The sequence below is a fragment of the Choloepus didactylus genome, chromosome 2 (assembly GCF_015220235.1).
Source record: "Choloepus didactylus isolate mChoDid1 chromosome 2, mChoDid1.pri, whole genome shotgun sequence".
Lineage (NCBI taxonomy): Eukaryota > Metazoa > Chordata > Mammalia > Pilosa > Megalonychidae > Choloepus > Choloepus didactylus.
In genome coordinates, this window is record NC_051308.1 from 89625051 (window position 1) to 89652205 (window position 27155).

At 35.0% G+C, this 27155-nt stretch overlaps 1 protein-coding gene and 1 pseudogene across 6 annotated transcripts in view; both read right to left on the bottom strand.

The window, feature by feature from the left end:
- The window catches only part of RABGAP1L (RAB GTPase activating protein 1 like), an 891828-nt gene that overhangs the window by 611209 nt on the left and 253464 nt on the right, over nt 1–27155 (bottom strand). For all 6 annotated transcript variants that reach the window (XM_037825297.1, XM_037825298.1, XM_037825302.1 and 3 more), the window contains one exon: nt 12961–13054. In XM_037825297.1, the coding sequence (XP_037681225.1) occupies nt 12961–13054 (94 nt within the window). The remainder of the gene's footprint in view (nt 1–12960; nt 13055–27155) is intronic.
- On the bottom strand, nt 6005–7517 carry LOC119526324 (annotated as a pseudogene).

The window sequence follows — 27155 nt, forward strand, 5'->3', positions numbered from 1 at the left end:
TACATATTTATACATTATGAGTCCAAAAACCACTGATTCAGCATTACATTTTATGCATTTACCTTTTAGAGCCTTGTGCCAGTTTGGATGTATTATGTCCCCCAGAAAAAGCCATAATCTTTGATGCAGTCTTGTGGGACAGACATTTTGGTGTTGATTAGATTTGCATGGAAATGCGCCCCACCCAACTGTAGGTGATAACTGATGAGATATTTCCATGGAGGCGTGGCCCCACCCATTCAGGGTGGGCCTTGATCAGTGGAGCCATACAAATGAGCTGACAGGCAGACGGAACTCAGTGCAGCTGTGAGTGACATTCTGAAGAGGAGCTACAGCCAAGACGGACACTTTGAAGAAAGCACAGGAGCTGCAGATGAGAGACATTTTGAAGACAGCTGTTGAAAGCAGACTCTTGCTCCGGAGAAGCTAAGAGAGGACAAACACTCCAAGAGCAACTAAGAGTGACATTTTTGAGGAACTGCAGCCTAGAGAGGAATGTCCTGGAAGAAAGCCATTTTGAAACCAGAACTTTGGAGCAGACGCCAGCCACGTGCCTTCCTAGCTAACAGAGGTTTTACGGACACCATTGGCCATCCTCCAGTGAAGGTACCTGATTGTTGATGACTTACATTGGACATTTTATGGCCTTAAGACTGTAACTTTGTAACCAAATAAGCCCTCTTTATAAAAGCCAATCCATTTCTGGTGTTTTGCATTCCAGCAGCATTAGCAAACTAGAACAAGCCTATAGGAAATAAAAAGTGGAGTTATAAATCAAAAATACAATAGTACTGGTATTTAAATTTACTCATGTCATTATCTTTACCAGAGATCTTTATTTCTTCATGTGCCTTAGTTAATTCTCTAGTGTCTTTTCCTCTCAACTGGGAGAATCTAATTATCTATTGTCCGTTCCTTTCAACTCTTTAGCATTTCTTGAAGAGCTAATCTAGTATGATAAATTCCTTCAGCTTTTATTTATTTGGGAATGTCTCAATCCCTCCCTCATTTTTGAAAGACAATTTTACCAGATATAGAATTCATGGTTGGCAATGTTTTGCTTTCAGCACTTTAAATAGGTCTTCCCACTGCCTTCTTGCCTCCATGGATTCTGATGAGAAATCAGCACTTCAACTTACGGAGGCTCCCTTGTATGTGACACATTAGTTCTCTCTTTAGGCTTTCAGAATTGTCTCTTTATCTTTGGTAATCGATAAATTTGGGAAGTTTTCAGCCATTATCTCTTAAAATATTCTTGCTGCCCACTTCTCTTATTCTCCTTCTTCTGGGACTCCCAAAATGCATATATTGGTATGCACTCAAGCATGCCCTCAGGTTTTCAGCTCTGTCCACTCTTTTTCATTCTTTCCTCTTTCTGCTCCTCAGATTAGATCATGACATTCTGCAATTGTCTTTTCTTCAAGTTCACTGATTCTTTCTTCTGCTAGTTCCAATCTTCTGTTGAACCCCTCTAGGAAATTTTTAATTTCTGTTACTGTGGTCATCAGCTCTGTTTGATTCCTTTTCAAAATTTCCATCTCTCAATATTCTCTTTGTGATAATCTATCATTTTCCTGATTTCCTTTAGTTCTTTGTCCATATTTCCCTTTGGTTCTTTGAACATATTTAGGATACTTTTCAAAAAAGTTTTGTCTGTAATATCCCATGTCTGATCTTTCTCATTGATGGTTTTTAATGCTTTAATCTTCTCTTTTGCCTGGGCCATTGCTTCCTATTTGTTTGTATATTTTGAAATCTTTTTTTTGAAACCTGAACATTATGGTATTTAAATGTGTTATCACTGGAATTTAGAGTTATCACTGGAATTTAGACTCAGGCATCTGTTCCTTAGGCTTATATCCAGCTAAAATTATCACAGAGCTTTCCTTGAAAAAAAAAATATTAGAAAGGGAAAAAGAAAACACCTTCCCCCTAGTCTTTACAGATTTACCTGTGTGAGTGCTCTCCTTTAGAGTTTATTCATATAATCACTTTAGAGAATAACTCCAGGTCAAAGAGTAGAGGCCTACCTGGTTCTTTCCTGCTTGCTTTGTCTTGGGTAAGCCTGTTTGGAGTCTCTTAGGCCATCTCCAGATAGAATGGGCCAGACACACATGCTTGTACACAGGGTTACTCTGCTCCTTAGGGAACCTGGACCAGAGGTCTGCACTCAGGCTGGCTCTGGGGGGTGGGAGATGGGACAGCATGGGCATCAGGAGATTCTACAGCTTTTAGATTGTCTTTTTTCTTGATTCAGTGCCCACCCTCTGACTGCAGTCCTTTAACTGTTTTCTGGAGCTTTGAGAAAGATGTTTTTGCTAGTTCTCGCTAATTGTTCAAAGCTTCTGTGGGGAGACAGAGCCCTGAAGCTGAATCAAAGCTATTTTGAACCTAAAGTTACACTCATTATTTTGAAATCTGCTTTTAAACATGCCTAGGAAAATAACATAGAATAATATGCTTCAAAATATCTGTGTAATAGAATTAAGAGAAAAGTACCCCTTTACTTTTTCTCTACTGTTTGAAATATTTACAATGATCTTAATTCTTTTATAATCATAAAACTACACCAACAAAGTCAGTTCAACTCTTTAAATATCTCTGATGGACTTAAATTAAATTATAGTTAACTTAGAAAAACATCAACGGTAAATATCCTCCACAAAATATGTCACATATAGGGAGATTATTAATTATTCTTGAGAAAGCTTACACCTGAGTAAACTATTTAATGCCTGGAACTTCCTTCCAGTTGCTTCTTTCTTTCTTCCAGTTGACATTAGCAATGAATATTATGCCACAAGAGTCAGGATCATCTTGAAAGGATCTGTTTCATAATTTAATGTTTGGCTCTGAATTGGAAAAATATATACGGTTTTAGGGTAGCTGAGTTTTTGAACAACTAAAAACAACAATGTATAAAGGATTAAGCTAGTTCCCTCTGAAATTAAATGGGAAATACTCAGTAGTAGACTCCTATAATATATTAAGGGAAATTAAAAGTAACTAGATATATGCTACATGTTATAATGAGATCAATATATCATCACTGTGTAACTGCAGCTAATAAAACTCCTATAAATATTTCCATGCAAAAGAAAACCATTGCTTGACCCCACATAACCTTCTAGCTGTCATATCGTTTCCTACCCTGCACATCAAATTTCCCAAGAGTTGTTGTATAGTCACTATTCCTATTTCTTTTCCTCCCACCCTTTCCTCAAACCAGTTCAACATAGTTTCTGTCTCCATCTCTTCTTGAAAACAGTTTTCATTTAGGTAATCTAGGATCCCTTTCCATGCAATTTAATTCAAGGCACATTTTTTTTAATCCTCAGCTTGTTTGACCTTCCACTGTTGGTCACTCTCTGCTTCTCTGGGCTCCAGTGACAAAACAATCCCTGCTTTTCCTTCTTCACATACCCCATTAATGACTACTTCTCCTCTATTAACCTTTTTAAGTGTTCTGAATTCTCTCCACTCTGTCCCAATGATGTAATTCTCTTCACTCTCTTATTTCTGGGCATTAACATCCATGCTCAGGTATTCAGTTATCACTAGACCACTACTCTGGGAATCAGAGATTCAAAGGCTCCTCAAAATTAAAATGTCCAAATCTGAACTCACATTCTTCCTCTCTAAACCTAGTTGTTCTCCATCTCAGTGATTGTCACCACAAGCCATCTGAATCAGTCCTGGTTCTCCACAGAAAAAGAGCCAACAGGATATACATTTTGGGGATTTGTTTTAAGGAATTGGTTCATGCGATTGTGGGGGCTGACACGTCTGAAATCCACAGGGCAGGTCAGCAGGCTGGAAACTGAGGCAATATTTTATATGCTACAGTCTTATGGCAGAATTTCTTCTTCTCTGTGAATCTTCAGATTTTGCTCTTTAGGCCTTCAACTGATTGCATGGAGGCTATCCACATTTCCAAGGTAATCTCATTTACTTAACGTGTACTGATTGTAGATGGAAACTATCTACAAAATACCTTCACAGCAACATCTAGATTAGTGTTCGTTTAAATAACTGGGAACTATAGCCTAGCAAAGTTGACACAGAAGATTAACTGTCACATCATCAAAACTAGAAACCAAGTAGTTCTCTTGACATCACCCTCTGTCCCATCAACAAGTCTAATGTATTTTATTTTCCCAATCTCTCCAAAATCCTATTAAAATTAATGAGGATACATATCCATCATACAGTATTCAGGGAGTTTTTAATGGATGAACATAAACTCTACAAGGTCAAGAATCTTTTGTTATGTTTACATATGCATCCCAAGCACCTAAAACAGTGTCTGCCACATAGAAGGCATTCAATACATCTTTTTCCTAATAAGACTAAATTTATTCAATACCCTAGTAAAAGTTTTGATTATAAGTATCCAACAGTATTAAAAGTACAAAACAAATTTGTAGATTTCTAATATGTTAATACAAAGTGCATGACTACGTACAGTACCTCCTATAGGCAAAGAAAGGTGGAAGGAAAAAAAAGAAGACTGTGGTTGAAGTCTAATAATAAATAAATAAGCACAGAAGTAGAGATGATCCATATTACAGTATATTCTACCACCAATACAGCAGTCAAAATGTACCCCCCCCCCCCAAATAAAAACATTTCAAATACAACTCAGGAGGAAGATGACAATGGCTAGGACTCTTGTAATACAACTCAAAGGCTGTGGGAAAGTTAATCCAACTCACTGTGTAGTCTGTGCATTTGGTGGCATGTACCATGTAGGTCTTTCCAAAAAGAAAATATATAGAATCTTAAGTTTAGTGTAAGAACCATAAAACAAAAAGGTGCCTGTAAAAAGTGGCTCACTCCTTATTGTTGTTTATATTATCTAATTTTAAAAATCCAGTTTCAAAAGTAAGCAATGAGTCATGATATTGTAAGGCAGGCAAACATTTTTCTCCTCTCACAAAAAGTCTGATTTTTTTCCCCTGAAATCTCAGAAATGAGGCAATGAGAGTACTTTGGTTTGGATTCAAGTGAGAGGCTTTTAATACAGAGTTTAGAATTGAAGAGCTCCACATTCAGGATTTATTTATCACTTAACATGTCAACGTTCAGAAAGCCTGACTAAGAAGTTAAAACAGAAACCAACCCACCCAGCAATAATGCATACTTCTTTTCTTACAGAATTTTACTTTAAATATAATGAAAAGGAAAAGAAAAACTCTAATAATTTAAAATAAATAAAACAAAAAACCTTCACAAAGGTCAACTGAAGTAATCCAGAGCTAAAACAGAATTGTGCAGATTTTCAATGAAGTCACCAGTCATATAACATAAACAAAAGTCAATTATATACACACCAGGCAAGCTCTCTAAGAAATGTGCCCCAAGAAGCATTAACCTTTGTTTTGTGACATCTTGAAGTTGCCCACTTTAGTTTTTGGACATTTATTTTAATAGTGTGTGTTCTTTATCATGTGGTAATGCTTTGGTACAGTTTATATAGGATCGCTTGTCCTGAAGCCTTACCATTTCCCAAAGAGGAACTTGGATTCTGCTTTAGAAGTTTCATATAAATTAAAATCTTTATCCAATATTAATATAGAGGGAGATAACACAGGATGCAACATATACCATCAAGTTACCTCTCTGTATATTTAGGAATTACTTTTTAAAGATAGCCAGCCATCTTAAAAAAATGCCCCAACCACTGCATCTCAATAAAGAAAAGACTAAAACTACATATAGTTTATCATATGGCAAATTCTATCTCTGACCTCTAAAATTCTCCTAATTTCATTCATAAGAAGAGGATTAAAAAACAAACAAAAAAGCTTAAAGAGCACTTTGCAGTAGCATTCAGCATTCTATGAAATACGTAACATCTTAAATACTATGTACACTTCTCTTTTTCTTTTAGTAAGCTAGACACTGGCTTCAGAGTTTGCGGAACTGGAGGCAAAACCAACTCATTCATTCTAGAAACTGTCTTTTGGCAGAATAGCAAGGATCCAAGTTTAAAATAGGAGGATCAGTTTATTGCCTTTCAAAAAAATTTTTGTTGGTTTGTTTCCCTTCTAATAAACCTCAGTCAACACTCCTAGGTGAAGACAGGTAGAGGCTCAGGTCCCTGCTCTTCTGGCTTCTTGGTAGCTACTTTCTTATTGCTGCAGCAAGGCTTGAATAGATGTGTGTCAATGAGGACGTCCCCAAAATGGCCTTCATAGATAATCTCACCACATATTTTCTGTCTTTTCCAATATGTGAGATCTAAAAAGGAAAAGACTGGTGTTCTGGTAGAGCCAGAAGCCATCTCGGTATCGGAGCCATCATCTGAATGGTTACTGTAACAAGGGAGATTAGGCTGGGAGCACTTGAGGTGGCACTATGAGATAGAATTATGACTTTTAAGTTCTTTCAGCTGTTTACTGATCTGGCTGGTTTTAATCCTGTTTCCAAACAGAGTTTTCACTTTCTTTGGTTTCAATGTAGTGTTTAGTCTGGGTCCTGCCCTTGCAATTACCACATGATTATAGGTTTTTACTTGTTTTGTTTTTTTTTCTTTTAATCCTGCTGGCAACTTCTATCTTTGCAAAAGCAGGACACAGACATTTGGGCAAGTCTCATGCAACCCAAAACAGCTCTGGAAGTCCTTTTCACAGCATTTAATGTTAGTGAATCGAGAACTGGAGGACTTAGCTCTGCAAAAACAGCAACTCTCTATACTTCGGTACACTTTAGCTTCTGTACTGATTTGACTCTATCACATCCCCCCAAAAAGCTATGTTCTTTAATGTAATCTTGTGGGGGCAGACTTATTAGTCTTTTGACTAGGGTGGAACCTTTTGATTAGGTTGCGTCCATAGAGATGTAACCCACCCAACTGTGGATGAGGCCTTTTGATTAGATCATTTCCATGAAGGTGTGAACTCACCCATTCTGGGTAGATCTTAATTAGATCACTGTTGCCCTTTAAAAGAGCTCACAGAAACAAGGAGCTCAGAGAAGCCAAGAAAGACATTTTGGAGAGAAGCTAAGCTATGAAATCCCCGAGTTTACCTCCAGGAGAAGCTAAGAGCCAACACAGACCCAGATGCTTAGAGATGCAGACAGACATTTGGAGATACTAAGCTAAGAGATGAAGGCCAGAGTTTGCCCTGGAGAAGCTAAGAAAGGACCCCCAGATGCTTAGAGAGAAACACCCTGGGAGAACAAGCACAGATGCACAGGAGCTGAGAGAGAGAGAAGCTAAGAGAAACAAAAGCCCAGAGACATTTTGGAGCCATTTTGAAACCAGAACCCAGGAGCAAAGGACCAGCAGACACCAACCACATGCCTTCCCAACTGACAGAGGTGTTCCAGATGCTACTCACCTTTCTTCAGTGAAGGTATCCTCTTCTTGATGTCTTAGTTTGGACACTTTTATGGCCTTAGAAGTGTATATTTGTATCCTAATAAATCCCCTTTATAAAAGCCAATCAATTTCTGGTATTTTGCATAACAGCAGTACTGGCAAACCAGAAAAGCTTGTAAAAACCAAACATCTTTCTTCTTTTGGGCAACAGTCTTCCAAAAGCCGCCATTCCATGCACAACAACGTTCCCAAGATGCAGAGTGCATGCCAGGCCAGCCCTCTTCCAGTCACTTCCTCCTCAACTGCCTCATATAGAAAGTATAGTACTATCAATACATTTGGATTAATAATGCACTTATAAAGTGAAACTAACATGGCTGGCTATTAAGGCCAAACAAACAAAGAACAATTCTTTAACAGCATTCTTGTTGATTTGAATAGGATCATGATGCTATCGTACTGATCTAGAAAACTTCCCTTGCTTTCAAAGAGGATTTTCTTTAAACTATCTAGGCATATAAGAACTTTTTATATTTTAAAGCTGTCCACTTGAGGAGAAAATTTCAAAAGGAAGATAGCATTTCTAGCAAAACCAGTAGAAAAATCAAGAGAGAAAACAAGTCATTGAATATGACCACTGAGAGGTCACCAATGGAATCAGAGCAGCTTTGACAGCAGGAGGCTGAAGTAGGAGGCTAAAAGTTAGGAATGTAAAAAAACAGCAGCTCAACACATTTGAAAAAATTCTCTCAGTAAAGGGAAGATGAACTGAAATTAAAAGATGAGGTGGCATCAAATGAGTCTGGGGATTTCTCTTTACCCCAAATATGAGTAGACTTAAATATGCTGAAGTTACAAAAGTTGTATTAAGAAAAGTTTCAAGAGAGGGAGAGGTTAAAGCAAAGGTTTCTATGAAGATCAAATTACAGATAGTTTTCTTTTGCTTCTGTTTCTGTTGGTTTTTTCCATAGTTAAAAAAATATATATAGAAATGAGTTTATATTAATGTAAAAAGGAAGGACACTTATTAAAGTGGGCAAATGAATTCTCAATCTGTAGTCTTGCAACCTACAATCTATAGTGGGTTGTAAGTAGTTGGGTTTCATCTGAGCTTAGATTTCATTTTGTTTTCCCAACTGCTGATGGTCAGTTAGGTTGCAAGACTACAGATTGAGAATTCATTTGCTCACTTTAATAAGTATAACCATACAACTGAAATGCCTATTACATGTGTATTAATTTTCTGATATTCTATTAAAGGAGAATGAATAAGTTGGAAGATGATTTTATTTAATATAATAAAAATATATCCAATTTTTTCCCCAGATGTTCACTGTTTTTGTTTGCTAAAGCTGACAAAATGCAATATACCAGAAATGGGTTGGCTTTTACAATGGGGATTTATTAGCTTACAAGTTTACAGTTCTGAGACAGTGAAAATGTCCAAATCAAGGCATCAACAGGATGATACCTTCTCCCCGAAGACCAGCTGCTGGCGATCCAGTACTCCTCTGTCACATGAGAAGGCATATGGTGGCATCTGCTGGCCATTCTCTCCTGGGTTTCATTGCTTTCAGCTTCCGGCTACTCTGTCTCTCAACTTCTCTGGCTTTTCTCTCCTAGCTTCTCTCTGTGGCTTTTTTCTGTATCTTCTCTGTCTTTCATCCCCTTACAAAGGTCTCCAGTAAGAGGATTAAGACCCACCCTGAATAAGGTGGGTCATATCTCAAGTTAAAATCTTACTCACCAAAAGATCCTACTTACAATGGGTCCATACCCACAGGAATGGATTAGCTTTAAGAACAAGATCTTTTCTAGGGTCCATACAGCTTCAAATCATCACATTTGTTTAGCTTTTTTTTATTAGAAAAATCTTTCTACTACAAAAGTTGACTTTTTAAGCCTAAGTGTTCAGGGTAAGCACTGTCTTTAGTTTCTCATCTTTACAATCTCAATAGTTTTCTACATTTTCAAAACCAGAGGCAGGGATCCAGAAACTATTCTCCTCAATTCCTTAAATATTCTACTATACAAAATCATCCACATTACCATTCTGAATATTTTCAACATATAACAGAAATCTTGCTACCAATTTCACTTTGGTTTTTCCAAGTCCTCCTATCACAAATGCATGTTTCCTTCCTTTCTCTCCTTCTCTTCCTCCTTTCCTTCCTTCTTCTCTCTCCATGTAGTTATTTCTTTAATTACCTTAACTCCAATCTTTTACATAAAGACCTCAATTACTAAACTTTTTTATAGTCTGTTCTTAGTTTTCTTTTCCACATTATCCTAATATTTTCTGATTATTTCAAATTAATATTAAATATTTTCCTTTACATCCTTCTCATAGTATATGTACATAACATAGGGCTCTACATGACAGATGTTTGCCTATCTTCATTTTATCTTCATTTAAGTACTAGATACTATTCCCAAGATTCATTGGAAGTTTCTAATTCTAAAGAAAGCTAATGTTTGAAAAAGAAATTCTAAGATAACAATTAAAAATTTTTGCCAATCCTTGTATAATAGATATAATAAACTTCTCTAAATTAGGCAAATTTTATCCTTTTCATATGAATAGTGATGACACAATTGCAATAATGAGCTATATAAAAGAAAAAGATTTGAATTCTAAAAGACCCAGAAAGTTTTCTAGAGGCCTAAAAATCTGTTTTACTCTTTTAAAATAGTTTCTTCACATTCTTCTAATGAATTGCTGGAAGTCCATTATCAAAAAGAATATAATTTAGAAAGATCATACTCTATTTTTTAAAGACTCTACACTGAATTATAGCTGAGAAATCCTATAAATTCTACCTCAGAAATCTTTCGCCATTTGGAGTCTCCTCTCCATACTTAACTAAGGTCAACAGGTTTGGTATAGACCTAAACTCATGCAATTATTCCCAACTAGTTTCTCTGTTTATCAGTCTCTTCCCAACCCAGTTACCTTTCTAAAAAATAAAAAGCATCAATAGCCATCTCAGGTTAACAGTATTTTTTTGGAGATTGTCCTAATGTTGATAACTCTTGCAGCTGGATGGTGGGCATATACATTTATTGTATTATTTTCCCACTTTTGTGTATATTTGAAAATTTCCATTGGGTGTACAATGCATACTGGAGAATTTATTCATTATACCAAAACTATCTGTTTAAATGTCATATGTCTCTATAAGATAATAAACTCCTAGAGGGTAGGAACTATCTCTATCTTTAAATCAGCAGTGCCTAGTATAGTTCCTAAAAGAGAGTAGATGGCTAAAAAAAAAAGCTGGATGAATTAATTGAGTGACATTATTTTACAGAAAAAATAAACAATAAAATGACCAAGAAATTTGAAGGAACCTCAGTGTTTCAGTTATTTTACTAAAATGATCTGTCATGATTCTACATACTCATTCTAGATTCTGAACCTCAAAAGCAGGAACTATGTCTCCTTCACGTATGTATCTCCTGGAGTCTAAAAGGATGCATCATAAAAATATGGTGAAACAAATTATAAATCTTGCATTCTATAAACAGAGTGAAGAGCACTGTTTGGTTGTTTTAATCATCAAAGTATTCTGATTTCCTGTTCTCCATACTGCCATTCTCACAATTTTTCTTTAAACTCATTAGAAGCCTCAAGTATTGCCTGGCAAGGGTATCAATTTCCCTAGTCAACTCACTCTTACCAGAACTTCTACATGTTCCCATAAAAACTAATCCAGCAACCTACCTATGTTTATAGAAAAGGCAGCCTGCCCACGTGGTTAAAAATACAGGCTCTGTGGCCAGACTGTATAGATTCAAATCCTGGCTTAGTCATTTAGTAACTGGGCGATCACAGATTAGTTACTTATTGGCTGTAAGACCTTGCACAAGTTATCTATTTGTTGCCATTATTTGCTGTGTATCTTTATACTAGTTATATAATATAACTGTGCTCTGTTTTCTTACCTCCAAAACGAGGGTAGTAACAGTACTTACTTCTGAGGGTTGTAGTGGTGATTAAATTAACTAGTATAGGTAAAGTGATTTGAATAGCACCTGCACACAGGTACACTTAAATGTCAGTATTACCTTTGTAGCTGTGCCCCACCTTTCCTCTTGTTAAAATGAACCATTATGCTACGTACAATCCCTTAACTAGTCAACAAACCTGTCTCTTCTTGCCAATTCACTATTTCTCTTATCACTACGTCCTCTTTCTTTGGAATTATCAATTTTTCTCTCTTTACTGCATCATTACCAACAGCATATAAACATGCTATACTACCCATTTTAATTTAAAAAAAAAAAACCTCTCACCCCATATCCACCTCCTAATATATCCCTATCTCTCAGCACCCTTTAAAACAAAACTACTCGTAAGAGTTATCTACACCTGCTGAGTCCCCTTCCTCTTAGATGCAGTCCAACCAAGATTTCATTCCTACCTCTCTACTTAAACTGCTCTTGTCAAGGTCACCAGTGACCTCCAAATCACTGAATCCAATTCTTAGGCTTCATTTGACTTCACCTATATCAGCAGCATTTCACACAGCAGTTGATCACATCTTCCTTCTTGACAGACTTAGTATACTTGATTTCTACCCCACCAGCTGTACTTTTTTGTAATTCTTTGCTGGTTCCTTCTCGTCTTTTCAACCTCCAAACACTGGAGTGGTAGAGGGCTCAGTTCCTGTGTAATCTCTTGAGTATCTTCTATACTACTCTGGAGATGCTAGTAAAATAATAGTAACTTAAGGAGGTCATACATATTTGAGTAATTTTGCGACAACGATTTCTCTTGACAACAAAACCATGATCCGTAAAAGAAAAAAAAACTGATAAAACATATGAGTAAAAACATATGAGATAAATTCAGGCAGGTAGATTGCTTGCACATGAATTAATTAGCTTCTCAATACAGTGTAGGAAAAAAATGATAAAGGTTTTGAAATGGAAAAAGAGATTATTAAATACTTTCAATAAAATGCTGGAGTCTTTGGGGTATGACTAGGCTAGTTTTGACCCAATGCATATTAAGAATAATAAATCAAGTTTTCCGTATATATGTTTTTACTGGTATGGTAGAGAATTTTTTGGCAGGATTTCTTAATCTCCCCAACATAGGACAGTTACATTTACCATTCTTAAAAACTCACTTATAATAAATATAAACAGCAGATATTTTCTGCAATTCCCAATAAAACACTCCAAAATGTAAAGTAATAGTTTTAGTCAGAAAATATAAGAGAGGCTGAGTTACAATTTACAATCAGTGGTGAAATGAGTTATTCTAAACGCTAACAGGCCCCTTTAAGCGGTAACAGAGCTAGTTGAAAAAGGAAATGTAATACTTCAGCATAAGCATTTTAAATATTTGGCAATATGGCATAAAATTGACTATGCTGAACAATGTGATGTTTGAGAAGAATAATAAGGCAACATATCTTTGAAAACTAAGTTAAATAAGACTATATCGCAGGAGATCTAGCCAAACATAAATTATCTATGAATTATATTTTAAATAAGTTTTTAAAAATATATTAAGATATTAATATCAAGATTAATATATATAACCACATAGATTTTAAATAATCCAGCAAATTAACATCAACTATATAAATATAAAATTTTTAATAAGAAAAATAAATTTTTACCATCTTCCTAGCAATTCTCCCCAAGAATATAGGATCTTCTCAGGACAATCCTTAGACACATCTCCTGTTCCACTTGAGAGTTCATTATCACTCTCTGCAGAAGAAACACACAAACAAAAAAAAAAAAACATAAATACGGAACAACAAACATGACTGTGTTAATAAAACGATCAAGCACTACTTCGGTTTATTATTATACCCATAGCAAAAATAACAGTAAAAATTTCATTAGTATAATTTCTCTTCAGGGCCTGGAAAAATATTTTCAAAACATAAATATTTCATGAAAATTCTCTTTCACAGTATACAAAGTATGAAACTGAAATACCTAGAAATAAATAGCTTTATCCCCAGAGAGTAAAATTTAAAAGTTAATAACAAATTGGAAATTTCTTTATGATGCTCTACTCACAAGATTAATATTGTCACCCATTTATATTTTATTTGTGAGACTAACAAATACTAAAATTAATGTTCGAACATATGTTATCAATACATAATGCATATATATATATATATATATATATATATAATATATATCATGATATATACATAAAAACATGAACCAGAAATCTAATTTTTTTTTTTAAGTTTTTAAAGATATATTCACAAATGCAAGATATTTTTCACTAAAGGAAAGATTGAACTGTTTGGCCTTTTGGTCGGAAAGAATAAGGGTGAGTTACAGTTTACAATAGGTAGGGAAACTAGTTATTTTAAGCCCCATAGTCCTTTTTAAGTAGTAACAGACTTGGTGGAGAGAAGAAATGTAATGGACATGATTTATCTACATTATAACAAGGCCTTTGGCACAGCACTACATAAGAAAAGGCTGGAGAAATACTGTCTGAATGATAAAATAAACCAGATAAAAATGGCAGTAAGTACCAAGGTTTTATCAATGCTGTCACAGTACAAGAGGGATTGCCATTAGGTGGATCCCAAAGGGATATATGTTAAGAACAGTATTATTTAGCATATTATAAAAATCCAATGATTCAAACATAAAATAAATTATATCTGGGGATATATACGACACCAAAAAAATATCAATGTGTTATTAGTGTTTATTTGGCCGGGTTAAAGATTCAGTCCAATGCATATGAGAAAATCTGATCACATACTGTACTTAGAAAAATAAAACAAAAGTGCATACATACGTGCATGCACGCACACATACACAAATGTTTCAACATTTTTAAGACACTACCTGATAAACAAGAATTACAAGTGAAATTTTATCAAATAGTAAACACTATTCTGGAAATTGGGATGAAGGTAAGGAGGGTAGACACTAGCATCACTGTTCTGGAAACACCTCACCAAAAATAAAAACTCCATGATGGATGCAGCAAATTCATCATGAATGTAATAGAAATGAAAGATTTAAAACTAAAGCAAATGCTTACAAGTATTGGAAGAGTAATGTAAACAAAAATAACTGAAACTTTAGTATTAAAATATACTGAAGAACTATCCCATGGAATCAACTGTCCCTTATAACCCCTACAATTTTTTTTTGTCCAAACTGGTACATTTTGAGGGTGAAAATTTAAACTTACACTGGAACAATAGGTTAAACTGTTGCCAAAAACTGCAGGTTCACTGCCTAGTGCTCCCTGAAATCAATATACTGACACTGGTGATTCAGAAAGAGAAAGGGCTTTATTCTATGGCTGTGCAAAGGAGAAAGGAGTAAGAAAAATATCAAATCTGTCTTCCCAAGTCTAAAGAGTCTAGGGTTCTTTTTGTTGTTTTTGTTGTTGTTTTAACATTTTAAACAACTATTTATTTTGAAATAATTTTAGATTTACAGAAGAGTTGCAAAAGTAGTATAATAAGTTCCTGTATTCCTTTGACCCAGCATCTCCTAATGTTAACATCTTATATAACTACAGTGCAATGATCAAAACTAAAAAGTTAACATTGGTATGATGCTATTAACATTGATACAATATTATTAACTAATTAAAAAAAAGACTTTATTGTGATTTCACCAGTTTTTCCACTATTAACTAGTCTAGGGTTTTTATGGATTCAAACAAAGAGAGGTGGAATTGTTACCATTACAATAACAAGTAACTAAGCTAAAACAGCCATTACAATAACAAGTATAAACAACTACAGTATCCTATAAAGGAGTAGAAAGTAACCATTACAAAAACAAGTATAAATATTGTAGTCAGAGGTTACAAAACTGGGACTATCTCAGGCAAACAGGGACCAATAGTCACCCTACTTATAAACTGGTACCAAGGAAAATACAAGTACTTGTAATCAAGCAAGGTACAAGACAGTCCAACTAAATTTGCTCCACAGTAAATAATAATATGCCAAGGTTCCAAAGTATTCTATGCTAAAGTAGAGGCCAAAAACTAGAAACACAATGAAAAGGAAAAATAGAAAAAGGAACAAACATTCATGGACATCACAAATCTTGATTATAATAAAAATCATTAAAAACTACTGATATCGAGACTATTTCAGAACTATTCTTATTGAGAAAAGAATACGTAAGCATTAAAAAAAAAAAACGCAAGCTGCCATAAAAAAAAGGAAGAAATCTGACTCTCTCTAAATTAAAACCTATGAAATAAAAAACAAAACTAGAGAAAATATTTCCAACACATGACAAAAAGCTTCCCTTACAGGGTACATTGATGGGTGAATAGAAGGGCAAACTGTGGTATATACACACAAGGGAATACTGAGCAAGAAGGAATGAAGTTGTGTGAGGCATGCAACTAGGTGAATGAACCTTGAGGACATTATGTTGAGTGAAATAAGCCAGAAACGAAAGGATAAATACTGTAAGCCCTCACTAATATAAACCAACTATAATGAGCAAATGCTGAGAACTGAATTTGAGAGCACAGTTAAAGTGGGATAGAACATGGGCAGAGACTGGGCAATTAATGATGCAGGAGTACAGACTGTTCAATAAGGTTTATTGTAAAGGTTCCTAAATTGTAAGCTCTTACAACAGTCACATCCATTCCTGGGTTTTCAACTGTTATTTAAGAGATGTTTATTTTGTAAAAAAAAAATTTATATTCTCTAGTACTCTATCTAATTTAACTTGTATGGTTACTTTATTTAAACAACATAATTACAAAGAACCTAGAATAGGGAATGAGATCATGTTATTCTGCATGGGTTAATGTAATAGCCCAATACATCCCAGAGTATTTTGGGCAGGAAATAAAAAAGTATTTGCAAAATACTGGGGGAAAATGTGGAAATATTAAACTTCCCCACCTGGGGAATTCCTAATATTCTCGCAGTTTAGTAAGTCAAGCCCTAGATCTTGGGGCTTGCCCTTTTGAAACTTATTCCTGCAAAGGAGAAGCTAACCATACTTATAATTATGCCTATGAGCCTCTTTTGTTGCTCAGATGTGGCCTCTCTCTCAGCCAACTCAGCATATAAACTCACTACCCTCTCCCCTACGTGGGACATTACTTCCAGGGGTGTAAGTCTCCCTAGCACATGGGACATGACTCCCAGGGATGAGCCTGGCCCTGATATCATGGATTGAGAATGCCTTCTTGACCAAAAGGGGGAAAAGAAATGAAACAAAATAGAGAGATTTCAAATGAGAGGTCATTCTGGAGGTTATTCTTTTGCATTACATAGCTATTCCTAGTGACTGACACTCCCTTTATCCAGTATATGGGCAGATGAGTTATAAAATAAAGACAAATATATATATATATAAATAATGGGAGGGATGAATAAGGGATATGGGATGTTTTGGGTGCTCTTTCTTATTTTATTTTTTTCTTTATTTTGGAGTAATGAAAATGTTCTAAAATTGATTGTGGTGATGAACACACAACCATATGATGATACAGTGAGCTACTGGTTATATACTCAGGATGATTTATATGGTGTGGGTGTATATATCTCAATAAAATTGCATTTAAAAAAAAAGCTTCTCTTATATATCAATATCTTACAAATCAATAAGATAAAAAACAACCCAACAGAAATTGGGCCAAGGACATGAACACAGAACTGATCACAATATATAAAATACAACTGGCCAAAAAACATATTAAAGAAATGACAACTTCACTAAAAATTTTAAAAATGCAAATTAAAACAATGAAACATATTTACCTACTAGACTGACAGAGCATATAATGACTGATAATACCCAGTGTTGCTGAAGATATGGGGAAACAGACAAGAAGGCTGATATTTTAAAAAGAGCAATCTTTTTTAATTCATTAAGTTTCTAAATTAATATATCATTTGACCCAAGAATTCCAGCACTAGAAATTTATCCTCCAGAAGCATATGCCAAAGATATATATGTAAAAGAATACCATATTATACCACTACTTATAATAATAAAACACCAAAAACCATCAGGAATCCAGCAATAGAAGTTTTATTAACTTAATTATGATATATCCATTCAACAAAATACTATCAAGTAGTTTAAAAGACTGAGGTAAATCCATATATTCTAACATAGAAACCATCTAAAGTATATTATTTTGTGACAAAAAGCAAAACTCAAGAGAGAATTTTTAAGTGTGGATTTATTTTAATAAATAACATTACTTATATGATTACACAGACCTTTAAAAGAAAAAAGCCATAAGAATATGCACCAAACTATTATAGCAATTGTGTTCCAACACCCTAAAGTGTCTTATCACATAATAGTTACTCAATAAATATTTGGTGAACACATCTTAAAATTTTTAAGTTTTATTATTTCTGTAATGTTCTTATCTTTTACAATAAACAAATATGCATGACTAAAATAAGCATGGGAAAAATAGTTTTATCTTCTAAATAATTCTTATTGCTATGTGAAACAACCACCTATTTTGTTACTATAAACCTCTTCTAATGAGCCATAAAATCATCACTGATAACAACAATGTAGTATCTTCCTGGCAATCGCTCCAGTTATTTTCCATCACAAAAGGAAATGAGAACTGTGAAAACTGAGATTAGCAGAGGAGAACCACAAGGAGAAGGGAAATAAATGAACACACTTTAAAGTAAAATTAGATCCCTGATGCACAATTAAGGCAGAAGAGACAGCAAGTCAGGAGCCAAATATTTGGACAAAAAAAAAAAAAAAAAAAAAAATAGGACTGAAGCAGGAAAGATTACAATCCTAGGCTTACAAAACAAGGTTTCAGTGGCTAAGAAATCTCAAATTGAGTCTAAAGGCTATCCCAGAGGTTAGTCTTAGGCAAGCTTCACCTAGATATTCCAAATGGCTACAGTATGCCAAGCCCAAATCCACAGTATTCCCCAAAACACTAAAGAATACATAGGTTCCTATCTGAGACTCTATAAAAGTTTCACTACTAAGTTTATTTTTCAGGAACTTAAAACCTCCAGAGCGTTCCTATGGTAGATAAGTCCCCAAACCCAGAGGCAACAGTCTCTTCAAGAACATCAAACAGATGCATCCCCCTTCACCATAACGTTGACATCCCTTTCCAAAATGAACAAGTTAGTGTGGTCATTGCACAGATATTTCTGAAGATTAAGACAGTGATCAAACGAGAGGAAGGGGTAGCATCAGACAAGATAGGATTTAACAAAGGATTATGAAAGCTGAATCTATATAATTTTCCTTTTCTTAGTTGCTAGGGTATTAGAATAGTTAGAAGTAAAGAACTGAAATGGTGGAAGTGTAACCCATAATTTTCTCTACAGCTACTTGTTAAAACGTACTTTGAAAGTTATCACCTTTACGTATATATGTTATATTTCACAATAAGGAAATATCTGAAATTATGGTACTGTAACCCATAACGTTCTTTGAAATTTGCTCGCTACTTGTTAAACTGTACTTTGAAAGTTTTCAGTTTTCTGTACACGTTATATTTCACAATAAAAAAAGTAAAAAAAAAAAAAAAACCTAGGCTTTTATTGAATGTCTTTCTGTTTATCAATGTGCTACTCACTGTTATAACTTTCACAGGTATTAACTCATTTAATCCCCTAAACTCCTTGATAAGGTAGTCACTATTTGTTTGCTCATACTAAAGGTGAGAAAATTAACACACAGGGAAGTTAAAGCCCAAGGTTACCCTGCTAATAAGTGGCAGAGTGTTAGGACTCAACCTCAGTTTGAATCCAGAGTCAAATCTTGCCTCTCCTTATAGTATTACCTACCACGTTTGTTTGTTTTTTGTTGTTGTGGTTTAATAGGAGGCTGTGTTTGGTACTTAGGAGAAACCAGTCTATAGCAAGTATCAATATCTAAGATGCTCAGAGCCAGAGCAAATGGAAAAGCTTGCCACATTTAAAGCCACATACCCAAGAAACACTAAATTTGGCACAACAGATTTAATGGAGAGGTTCCAGGAAGAACAAATGAAATTTCTATTTCCTCAAGAGTATGAGCCAGATCCATCTTCTTTGCTGCAGAAACCAGACCGTGAGTACTTTATACTTAACTGGCCCCCTGCTAGATAGGAAGACAAGGAGCTGAAGGAAAGTAAACTAAAGTTCCTACTGTATTGGTGTGCTGGTTTGAATGTATTATGTCCCCCAGAAAAAGCCATATTCTTTGATGCAATCTTGTGGGGCAGACATATTAGTGGGGATTAAGTTGGAATGTTTGCATTGGGTTGTTTGCATGGAAATGTGACCCACCCAACTGTAGGTGATAATTCTGATGAGATATTTCCATGGATGTCTGGCCCCACCAATTCAGGGTGGGCCTTGATCAGTGGAGCCATATAAATGAGCTGACAAACAGAAGGAACTCAATGCAGCTACAAGTGACATTCTGAAGAGGAGCTACAGCCAAGGCGGACACTTTGAAGAAATACTGGAGCTACAGATAAGAGACAGTTTGAAGATGGCCATTGAAAGCAGGCTCTTGCTCCAGAGAAGCTAAGAGAGGACAAATACCCCAAGTGCAACTAAGAGTGACATTTTTGAGGAACTGCAGCCTAGAGAGGAAGTCCTGGGAGAAAGCCATTTTGAAACCAGAACTTTGGAGCAGACGCTGGTCACGTGCCTTCCTAGCTAACAGAGGTTTTCCGGACACCATCGGCCATCCTCCAGTGAATGTACCCGATTGCTGATGTGTTACCTTGGATGTACTTTATGGCCTTAAAACTGTAACTGTGTAACCAAGTAAACCTCCTTAAAAGCCAATCCATTTCTGGTGTTTTGCATTCTGGCAGCATTAGCAAACTAGAACAATTGGATAAAACAGAGTTCTTAAAGAGGATGAAAGAAATAAACTAAGAAGGAATTAAGAATAATTCTTATCTGGAGACCAGAGTACAGTAAAAAAAATAAAGTGAACAGATTGGAGAGTAGAAGAATATCACAAAGAAGAAAAAAGAAGCAAAAAGGCAACCATGCAAATAAGTAAAAGAGAAATTCTGAAGGTTTGAAGTAGCAACTGCACCCCATTCTACATTTATTAAAAAAAAAAAAAAAACAAAAACCTAGGATTCCTATCCTCCTTGGCTATGCCCTATTTTTCCAACAAAATCTGGCTGGGCTAAGTGCTACCCCCCACCCAGGTTTGTTCAATTATAGCACTTATTACAGCATATTAAAATTGTCTATTTTCTTCATCTTCTCCCATCAGACTACAAGTTAGTTTGGCAGTGGGGCCTATCCTTTATCTCTATAATTCCCAGTGCCTAGATTAGTACTTGGTTATAAAAGTGTTAAAAGCTTCCTAAACAAGCAAACTGAAGATAGAAAGGGAGGGAGGGAAGGAAAGAAGAAGGAAAGAAGGAAAGAAGAAAGACAGTCGATTACAACTAGAAAAAATGTATGCCTTGGAAATCAGTGGCTTTTAATATACTGACATCTGCATGCAGAGACATGGATAAAAGGGAACCAGGTTCACTCAGTCATTCACAATGCATCAATCCTGGAGTTAAACTGCCTGGATTTGAAACCACTTACTGTGATGCTGGACATTTTCCTAAACTTCTCTGTCCCCCAGCTGCCTCATCTCTAAAACGGGGATAGTAATAGGAGCTATGTCATAGAGTAAAGATTAAGCAAGTTGCTATATGTAAAACACATATTACAGTATCTGGCAAAAGGCAAGAGATATATAAATATTAGCAATTATAGGCCATTTTCATTCTAGTCATTCAACAAATATGAGTGATTCTAATATAGAGTACTGGAGTAGAGTGCAGGGATTGAGGAATGAATGACAGAGGAAGTATAGACAGTAAACACAGATGTTTCTTTATTCAAACACATGAACTATATGGAAAGATGAGAGACAGTATGATATAACTAAAGGAGACTGCAGGATCAATTAAAACATTACATTTCCTTTGTTAACCACCATTCCCCAGAAAATCAGCCAGTCCTTTCTTTTACACTCCCATATAGACTTCTACCATAATACCTAAAAGACTTTTATGAAAACATGCCTTTTTCCCTTATATATTCATGTATTTAATATCAACATTAACATTTTACATGTGTTTTTCCCTCTACCGGACTCTTAAGCCCTTTGAAGGATGGGGCTTTTTTTTTTTTTTGTCTTTATGTAGTAGTCTTTAGCACATACTAAAAACTCAAATGTAAAATAAATGGAAGGGTTTCTTTGTTGCTGAATTATTATTAGAAGGTGTTCATGCACTTAGGGAAATTGAGGAGGAAAACACTGGAGACAGAAAGATGAAGAATGGGTTAAATTCCCAAAAGACATGCAAGTGCTCAGGTTTGGGGGTTGTGAATGATACAGGACATTTCATCTTCTGGCTGGACAGAAAAGGCTGAAGATGTTAAGAAGGTGAGTTGAGGGAATTCAAAGCTTATAGTCTCAACTTTCTCTATGAAGTTTAACTTTAGAAGAGCTTTCTGAGAGACTCAGCTTAACTTAAGAGTAGAATTTGGTAGAAACCATTTGAAAATGCCTATCAATTCCTTTTCATAAGTATTTTCCTCATCCTTTTCAGTTGCCCTGAAGTTTATTAGTCTCCCTCAGAAGGGAATATATAAGAGTACCCAAGTATCACTGGACCTATACAGTAGGACTACTACTCTCTTTGATTAAACACCTGTGAAATGGAAATAATAGAATAAATCAAATAGTGTTGTAAAAATTAAATGAAATGTATATGAAATACTAGGCACAGTGCTTGATACTCAACTGCTAGCTACCACTTTTATTACTGTTGCTATTAAAGCCTCAGTTTTCTTCCCAGGACTTCAAAATAACCAGAAAAGCATTCCAAGTTTATTTCTTCTCTTATTAGCCACTGATTTCCAACATACAGAAAGCAGAAGCCAATTGTATAATACCAAAAGAAGATGGTAGATATAAATTTTTAGATCAAACAAAATAAATATGTATGACTACTTCAATCAAAATATACTTAGGGCTCTCTCAACTTTGGCCACTCTGCCTTCAAAAAAAAATTATTATTTCTATTAGTAATGTTTTTCATCCTAAGCACACAAAAAAATTCATAACTAGTATCAATAAACAATATAAAAAGAATATAAATACAATGCTTTTCTTCAAATAAGGTTAAAATTAAATTATAAAGTTAGGGGCATCTCACTATAAAATCTCATGTTATTTTGATTTTTTTAACTGAAGGAGTACTCTTAAAATAAAAAACTGAAAAGTAAACACAGATGAAATGTGATTACTGAGGGTGTTCAGAGAGTTTCTAATTTTATTTTATTTTTTTTGTAAGTAATAAATGCTTGCTGAAAAGAATACAGACTACACAATCTCCTCTAAAGACATTGGGAAATAAAACCTACATGAAAATTAGTAAAACCACAGGTCTACATAGGTGATCTATAATACTTGGCAATCTAGAATAGTCAATCTAGAAGAGTACAAAAATGAGATGTAATTTAACACTGAGATGTAATTAAAATGTAATAAGGTCATTTCGGACAGCCAAAAGCTATAACTACATCTGTATGACCCTGAAAATAATATAATCTCTAATGTTTCACATGACAGAGTCAGAATATACTTGTTCTTCATGGAAGCTAATATGCACATATAATACACAAATATAAACAATTAAATTAAAACAAAAGATCATCTTTAATTTTTGAAATGTTATAACATTTTTCTCAGTCAAAAGCAAGGTGATTCATTATAGAGAAAAGATTCAAGGCAGAAGACAACTTATATCACAACATGGATGATTTCTTTCCCAACTAAATCATCACTGTCATTCTGAACCTAATTACAGATGTTCTAATTAATAATCCTTGTAGTGCTAAGCATAAGTAAATAATAAAAATGTATCATTAATTGTGAAACCTGACAACCATACTCAAGGGAACTAGGACAGCCAAAACAATGTACCTGAAGAACAATGAGCAACATTTAAGCAAAATGCTTTCTTAATCAAGGGAAGTTATATCTTTAAAAAAAAAAAACATGTGAGCAATATCTACTTGAATTTATTATCTCTCCAATCAAGCAGGTAACTCTGAAGAGAAAAATAATCACAAAGCAATGAAAGGAAGGGGAAACATCACAAAACTAGCCAAAGCAGTCACATGAAATGAGGCACTCAAGGAAATAGCAGTGAGATCAAGTTCCTATCTACAATGAGATTTTTGTATATTCCCTTCCTGAATCTATACTTCTGAATAGGAACCAAGTAGAGTTACTGAGAAAATTCAATAACTAGACATGGTAAAGACAGAGTATATCTATCCATAGATCTGTATGTATGTGTGTGTACGTGTATATATGAACAAGTGTGTATATATGTATATGCATGTGGAGAGGGAGGGAAAGAGGAAGAGAGAGAAGGAGAGAGAAAGAGAAAGACAGATGTCTCCAAAAGAGAGGGAGGGGAGTAAAATCTAGGGGAAATGGATTCTACTTAAAGAAAAGCATATTAACTAACAGATGAAGATATCACCAAGTATAAAATACAAGAGGGAAAAAACAGTAACTACCAAAATAGACTTGCATTGGTCTTTTTTTTTTTTTAAATCATGTAGCTCATTTAATTTTTTTTTTATTAAATTCAGTTTTATTGAAATACATTCGCACACCATACAATCATCCATGGTATACAATCCACTGTCCACAGTATGATAACATAGTTATGCATTCATCACCACAATCTATCTCTGAACTTTTTCCTTACATCAGAAAGAACCAGAACAAGAATAAACAATAAAAGTGAAAAAAGAACACCTAAATCATCCCCCCATCCCACCCCATTTGTCCTTTAGTTTTTATCCCCATTTTTCTACTCATCCATACACTAGATAAAGGGGGTGTGATCCACAAGGTCTTCACAATCACACTGTCACCCCTTGTAATCTACATTATTATATAATTGTCTTCAGGAGTCCAGACTGCTGGGTTGGAGTTTGGTAGTTTCAGGTATTTACTTCTAGCTATTCCAATACATTAAAACCTAAGAGGTGTTATCTATATAGTGCATAAGAATGTCCACCAGAGTGACCTCTCGACTCCATTTGAAATACTTGCATAGGTCTTTAATATAGACTGCTCCCTACACAAAATAACTTTAAAATTCATAAAACTAAGTTCAAAAGTAAATTAATTGCTTTAGATGTTGCTGGAGAAGAAAATATGAAGCTGTCATTATTCATTAATTGAAACCAAAATTAAAAGTCTGCTGCAATAGAATTGTGAAAGCAACAGTGAATAATACATTTTGGAGAAAAATGTAAGATTTAAAAGTAAAGGTGCCATTTTGATGGGCCTGCTAATCACCCTGTGCACGTACAGCCCTACAACACTTACTTATCTATAATGGCCTGCCTTCCTTTCTAAACTAATACTTGCTCAAGAGACTGTTGTAATCATCATTTTATTCCTCACTCTATCGAAGTATTTGGCAACTGGTGAGCACTCAATAAATATTTAATGAATAAAAGACAAAGTCACTATTTTCAGAAACTGAGACCCTATGTCAGCTGCCTATTTGACACTTCTATTTGGATATCATAGATCTCAAAACAAAATTCTTGATTTTGTTTTCAAACCTGTATTTGCCTCACTTTCTTTCATTTTCATAAATGACACCACTATCCATCCAATTGCTCAAGCTAAAAATTCTCCAAGTTATTTTGAAACCTCTTCTATCCTCATTGCCTAAATATCAAGCCCCTGTTGGCTCTACCTCCAAAATGTTGCTCAAATCCATTGACTTTTCACCATCTCCAAATTACTACCCTTGTCCAAGCCTCTAATATCTCTGACACAGACTACTGTGAGAACCTCCCAAATGGTCTCCCTGCAGCCACTCTTGATCCACTGAATTCCATTCTCTGTATATACAGCTGGAGTGGTGTTTTGAAACCATGAATCAAATCTTTGTTTCTCCCCTGCCTGTAACCTCTCCAAGGCTTCACAATGCACTTGAAAAAATTCCAAACCCCTCACAGTAGCTTACATACCTTAAACAGCTATCTGTCCATGCCTATCTTATACCACTCTCTTGTTTGCCCCCTATCTTCTGGTTATCTGTCTTTCTCTCTCCTCTTCAAAAACAACAGAGTTTCACCTTTGAGCCTCTGCACTGACTATTCCCTCTCACAAAATGCTCTTTCCCCATATGCCAATGGTTGGATTCTTCTTGTCACTCAGAACTCAGTTTAAATGCTACATCTTCAGAGAAATTTTTTGCTGAACACCCAATCTAAAGTAGCTACCCAGACACTCTATCAATCAACCAATTTTAATTATCTTAACAGAATTACCATTTCTTTATTTTTTCTTTTTTTTCTTTTTTATCTATTATCTCTCCCCCAACTAGAAGCAGAGAGAATTTACCTGAATTATTGTGTCAGGGATCCCCAAGACTACCTGCAGGTTTGATGATTTGTTAAGACGACTCACAAAATTCAGCATATAGGATTTATGATACCAATATTTACTACAAAGCAAAATCAGCAAAGGGAAAGATGCATGGGGTGAAGTCTGGAGGAAATCAGGCACAAATTTCCAAAAATCTTCTCCCCATGGAGTCACATGGCACATACTTAATTCGTCCAGCATCAAGTTGTGACAACACATGTGAAATGGTGTCTACCAGGAAAAAGCATTAGAGACTCAGTGCCCAAGGTTTTTATTGGGGGCTAGTCGCATAGACGCCCTCCGCCCATCAAGTACCAAAATTCCAGACTCCAAGAAGGAAAGCATGTGTTCAGCATAAATCACATTGTTTGCACAAACAGTTTAGGCACAGTGATCCAATCTTACAAGTCAAGTAATAGGGAGCTCAACCAAAATCTAAGGTCCCAGACACCACCCAAGGGCCTACCTTGCAAGTCTAAAACCTGTTATGCTAACTCTTTTTTGCATACTTACTCACCTCTGTATCACCTATTCTAACTTCCATTAACAGATTTTCTTAAAACAAAAACATGTTATTCTCCTCTGAATCTAACATTTTAAAGAGATTTTCATTCATTAAACAAATTTTTACTCAACAACTGCTTCATACTAGGCAATGGAAACAAAAAAAAAAAATGAAATACCATATTTATCCCCTAGGGACTCATACTCTAGAAGATGAGAGATGAATAAATAAAGACCATATGTTAATACAGTATTTTAAGAGTTATTATAGTGGTGTGATCAAAGTACTATTAGAGCAAGATGATAGAAACACTAATAATGCTTGAGTGTGTAAAAGTAGACTTTCTAGAAAAAAATGAGAGAGAAGGAAAGGACTATTTCAGCTAGAAGCAATCAAGAAAGACTCTCTGAAGAGGTAATACTTGAGCCTTGAGCTGAGATCTAAATGATGAGAAAAAGGCAGCTAGCAGAAGTTCCGATGGAAGAGCACTCCAAACAAGGGACAGCACATGCAATGGCACTGAGAAAGGTCCATTTGAAGGAAAGTACCTGGCATGTAGCAGGCACCCAATAAATGGTAACCACTACGATAATATCATGTCCTCTATATGTATTAAAAAACTGGGGGTTTAAGATATATGAAGCCCCATACCACTAAGTACATTTGTATCTTATTTATATCTATCCTATTTACAAAAAGGATTTGAAGCAGAAGTTAAAAACAGGTACAAGTAAAATGAAGCCCAAAATGAACTAATCAATTATTCATTCATTCATTCAAATATTTACTAAGCACCCACTACTTGCCAAGGCTTAAAAAGGTGAAACAGATATGCTGTCTGCCATTAAGGAATTTATGTTCTACTAGAAAAAAGGAAATGGCTATAGATACATA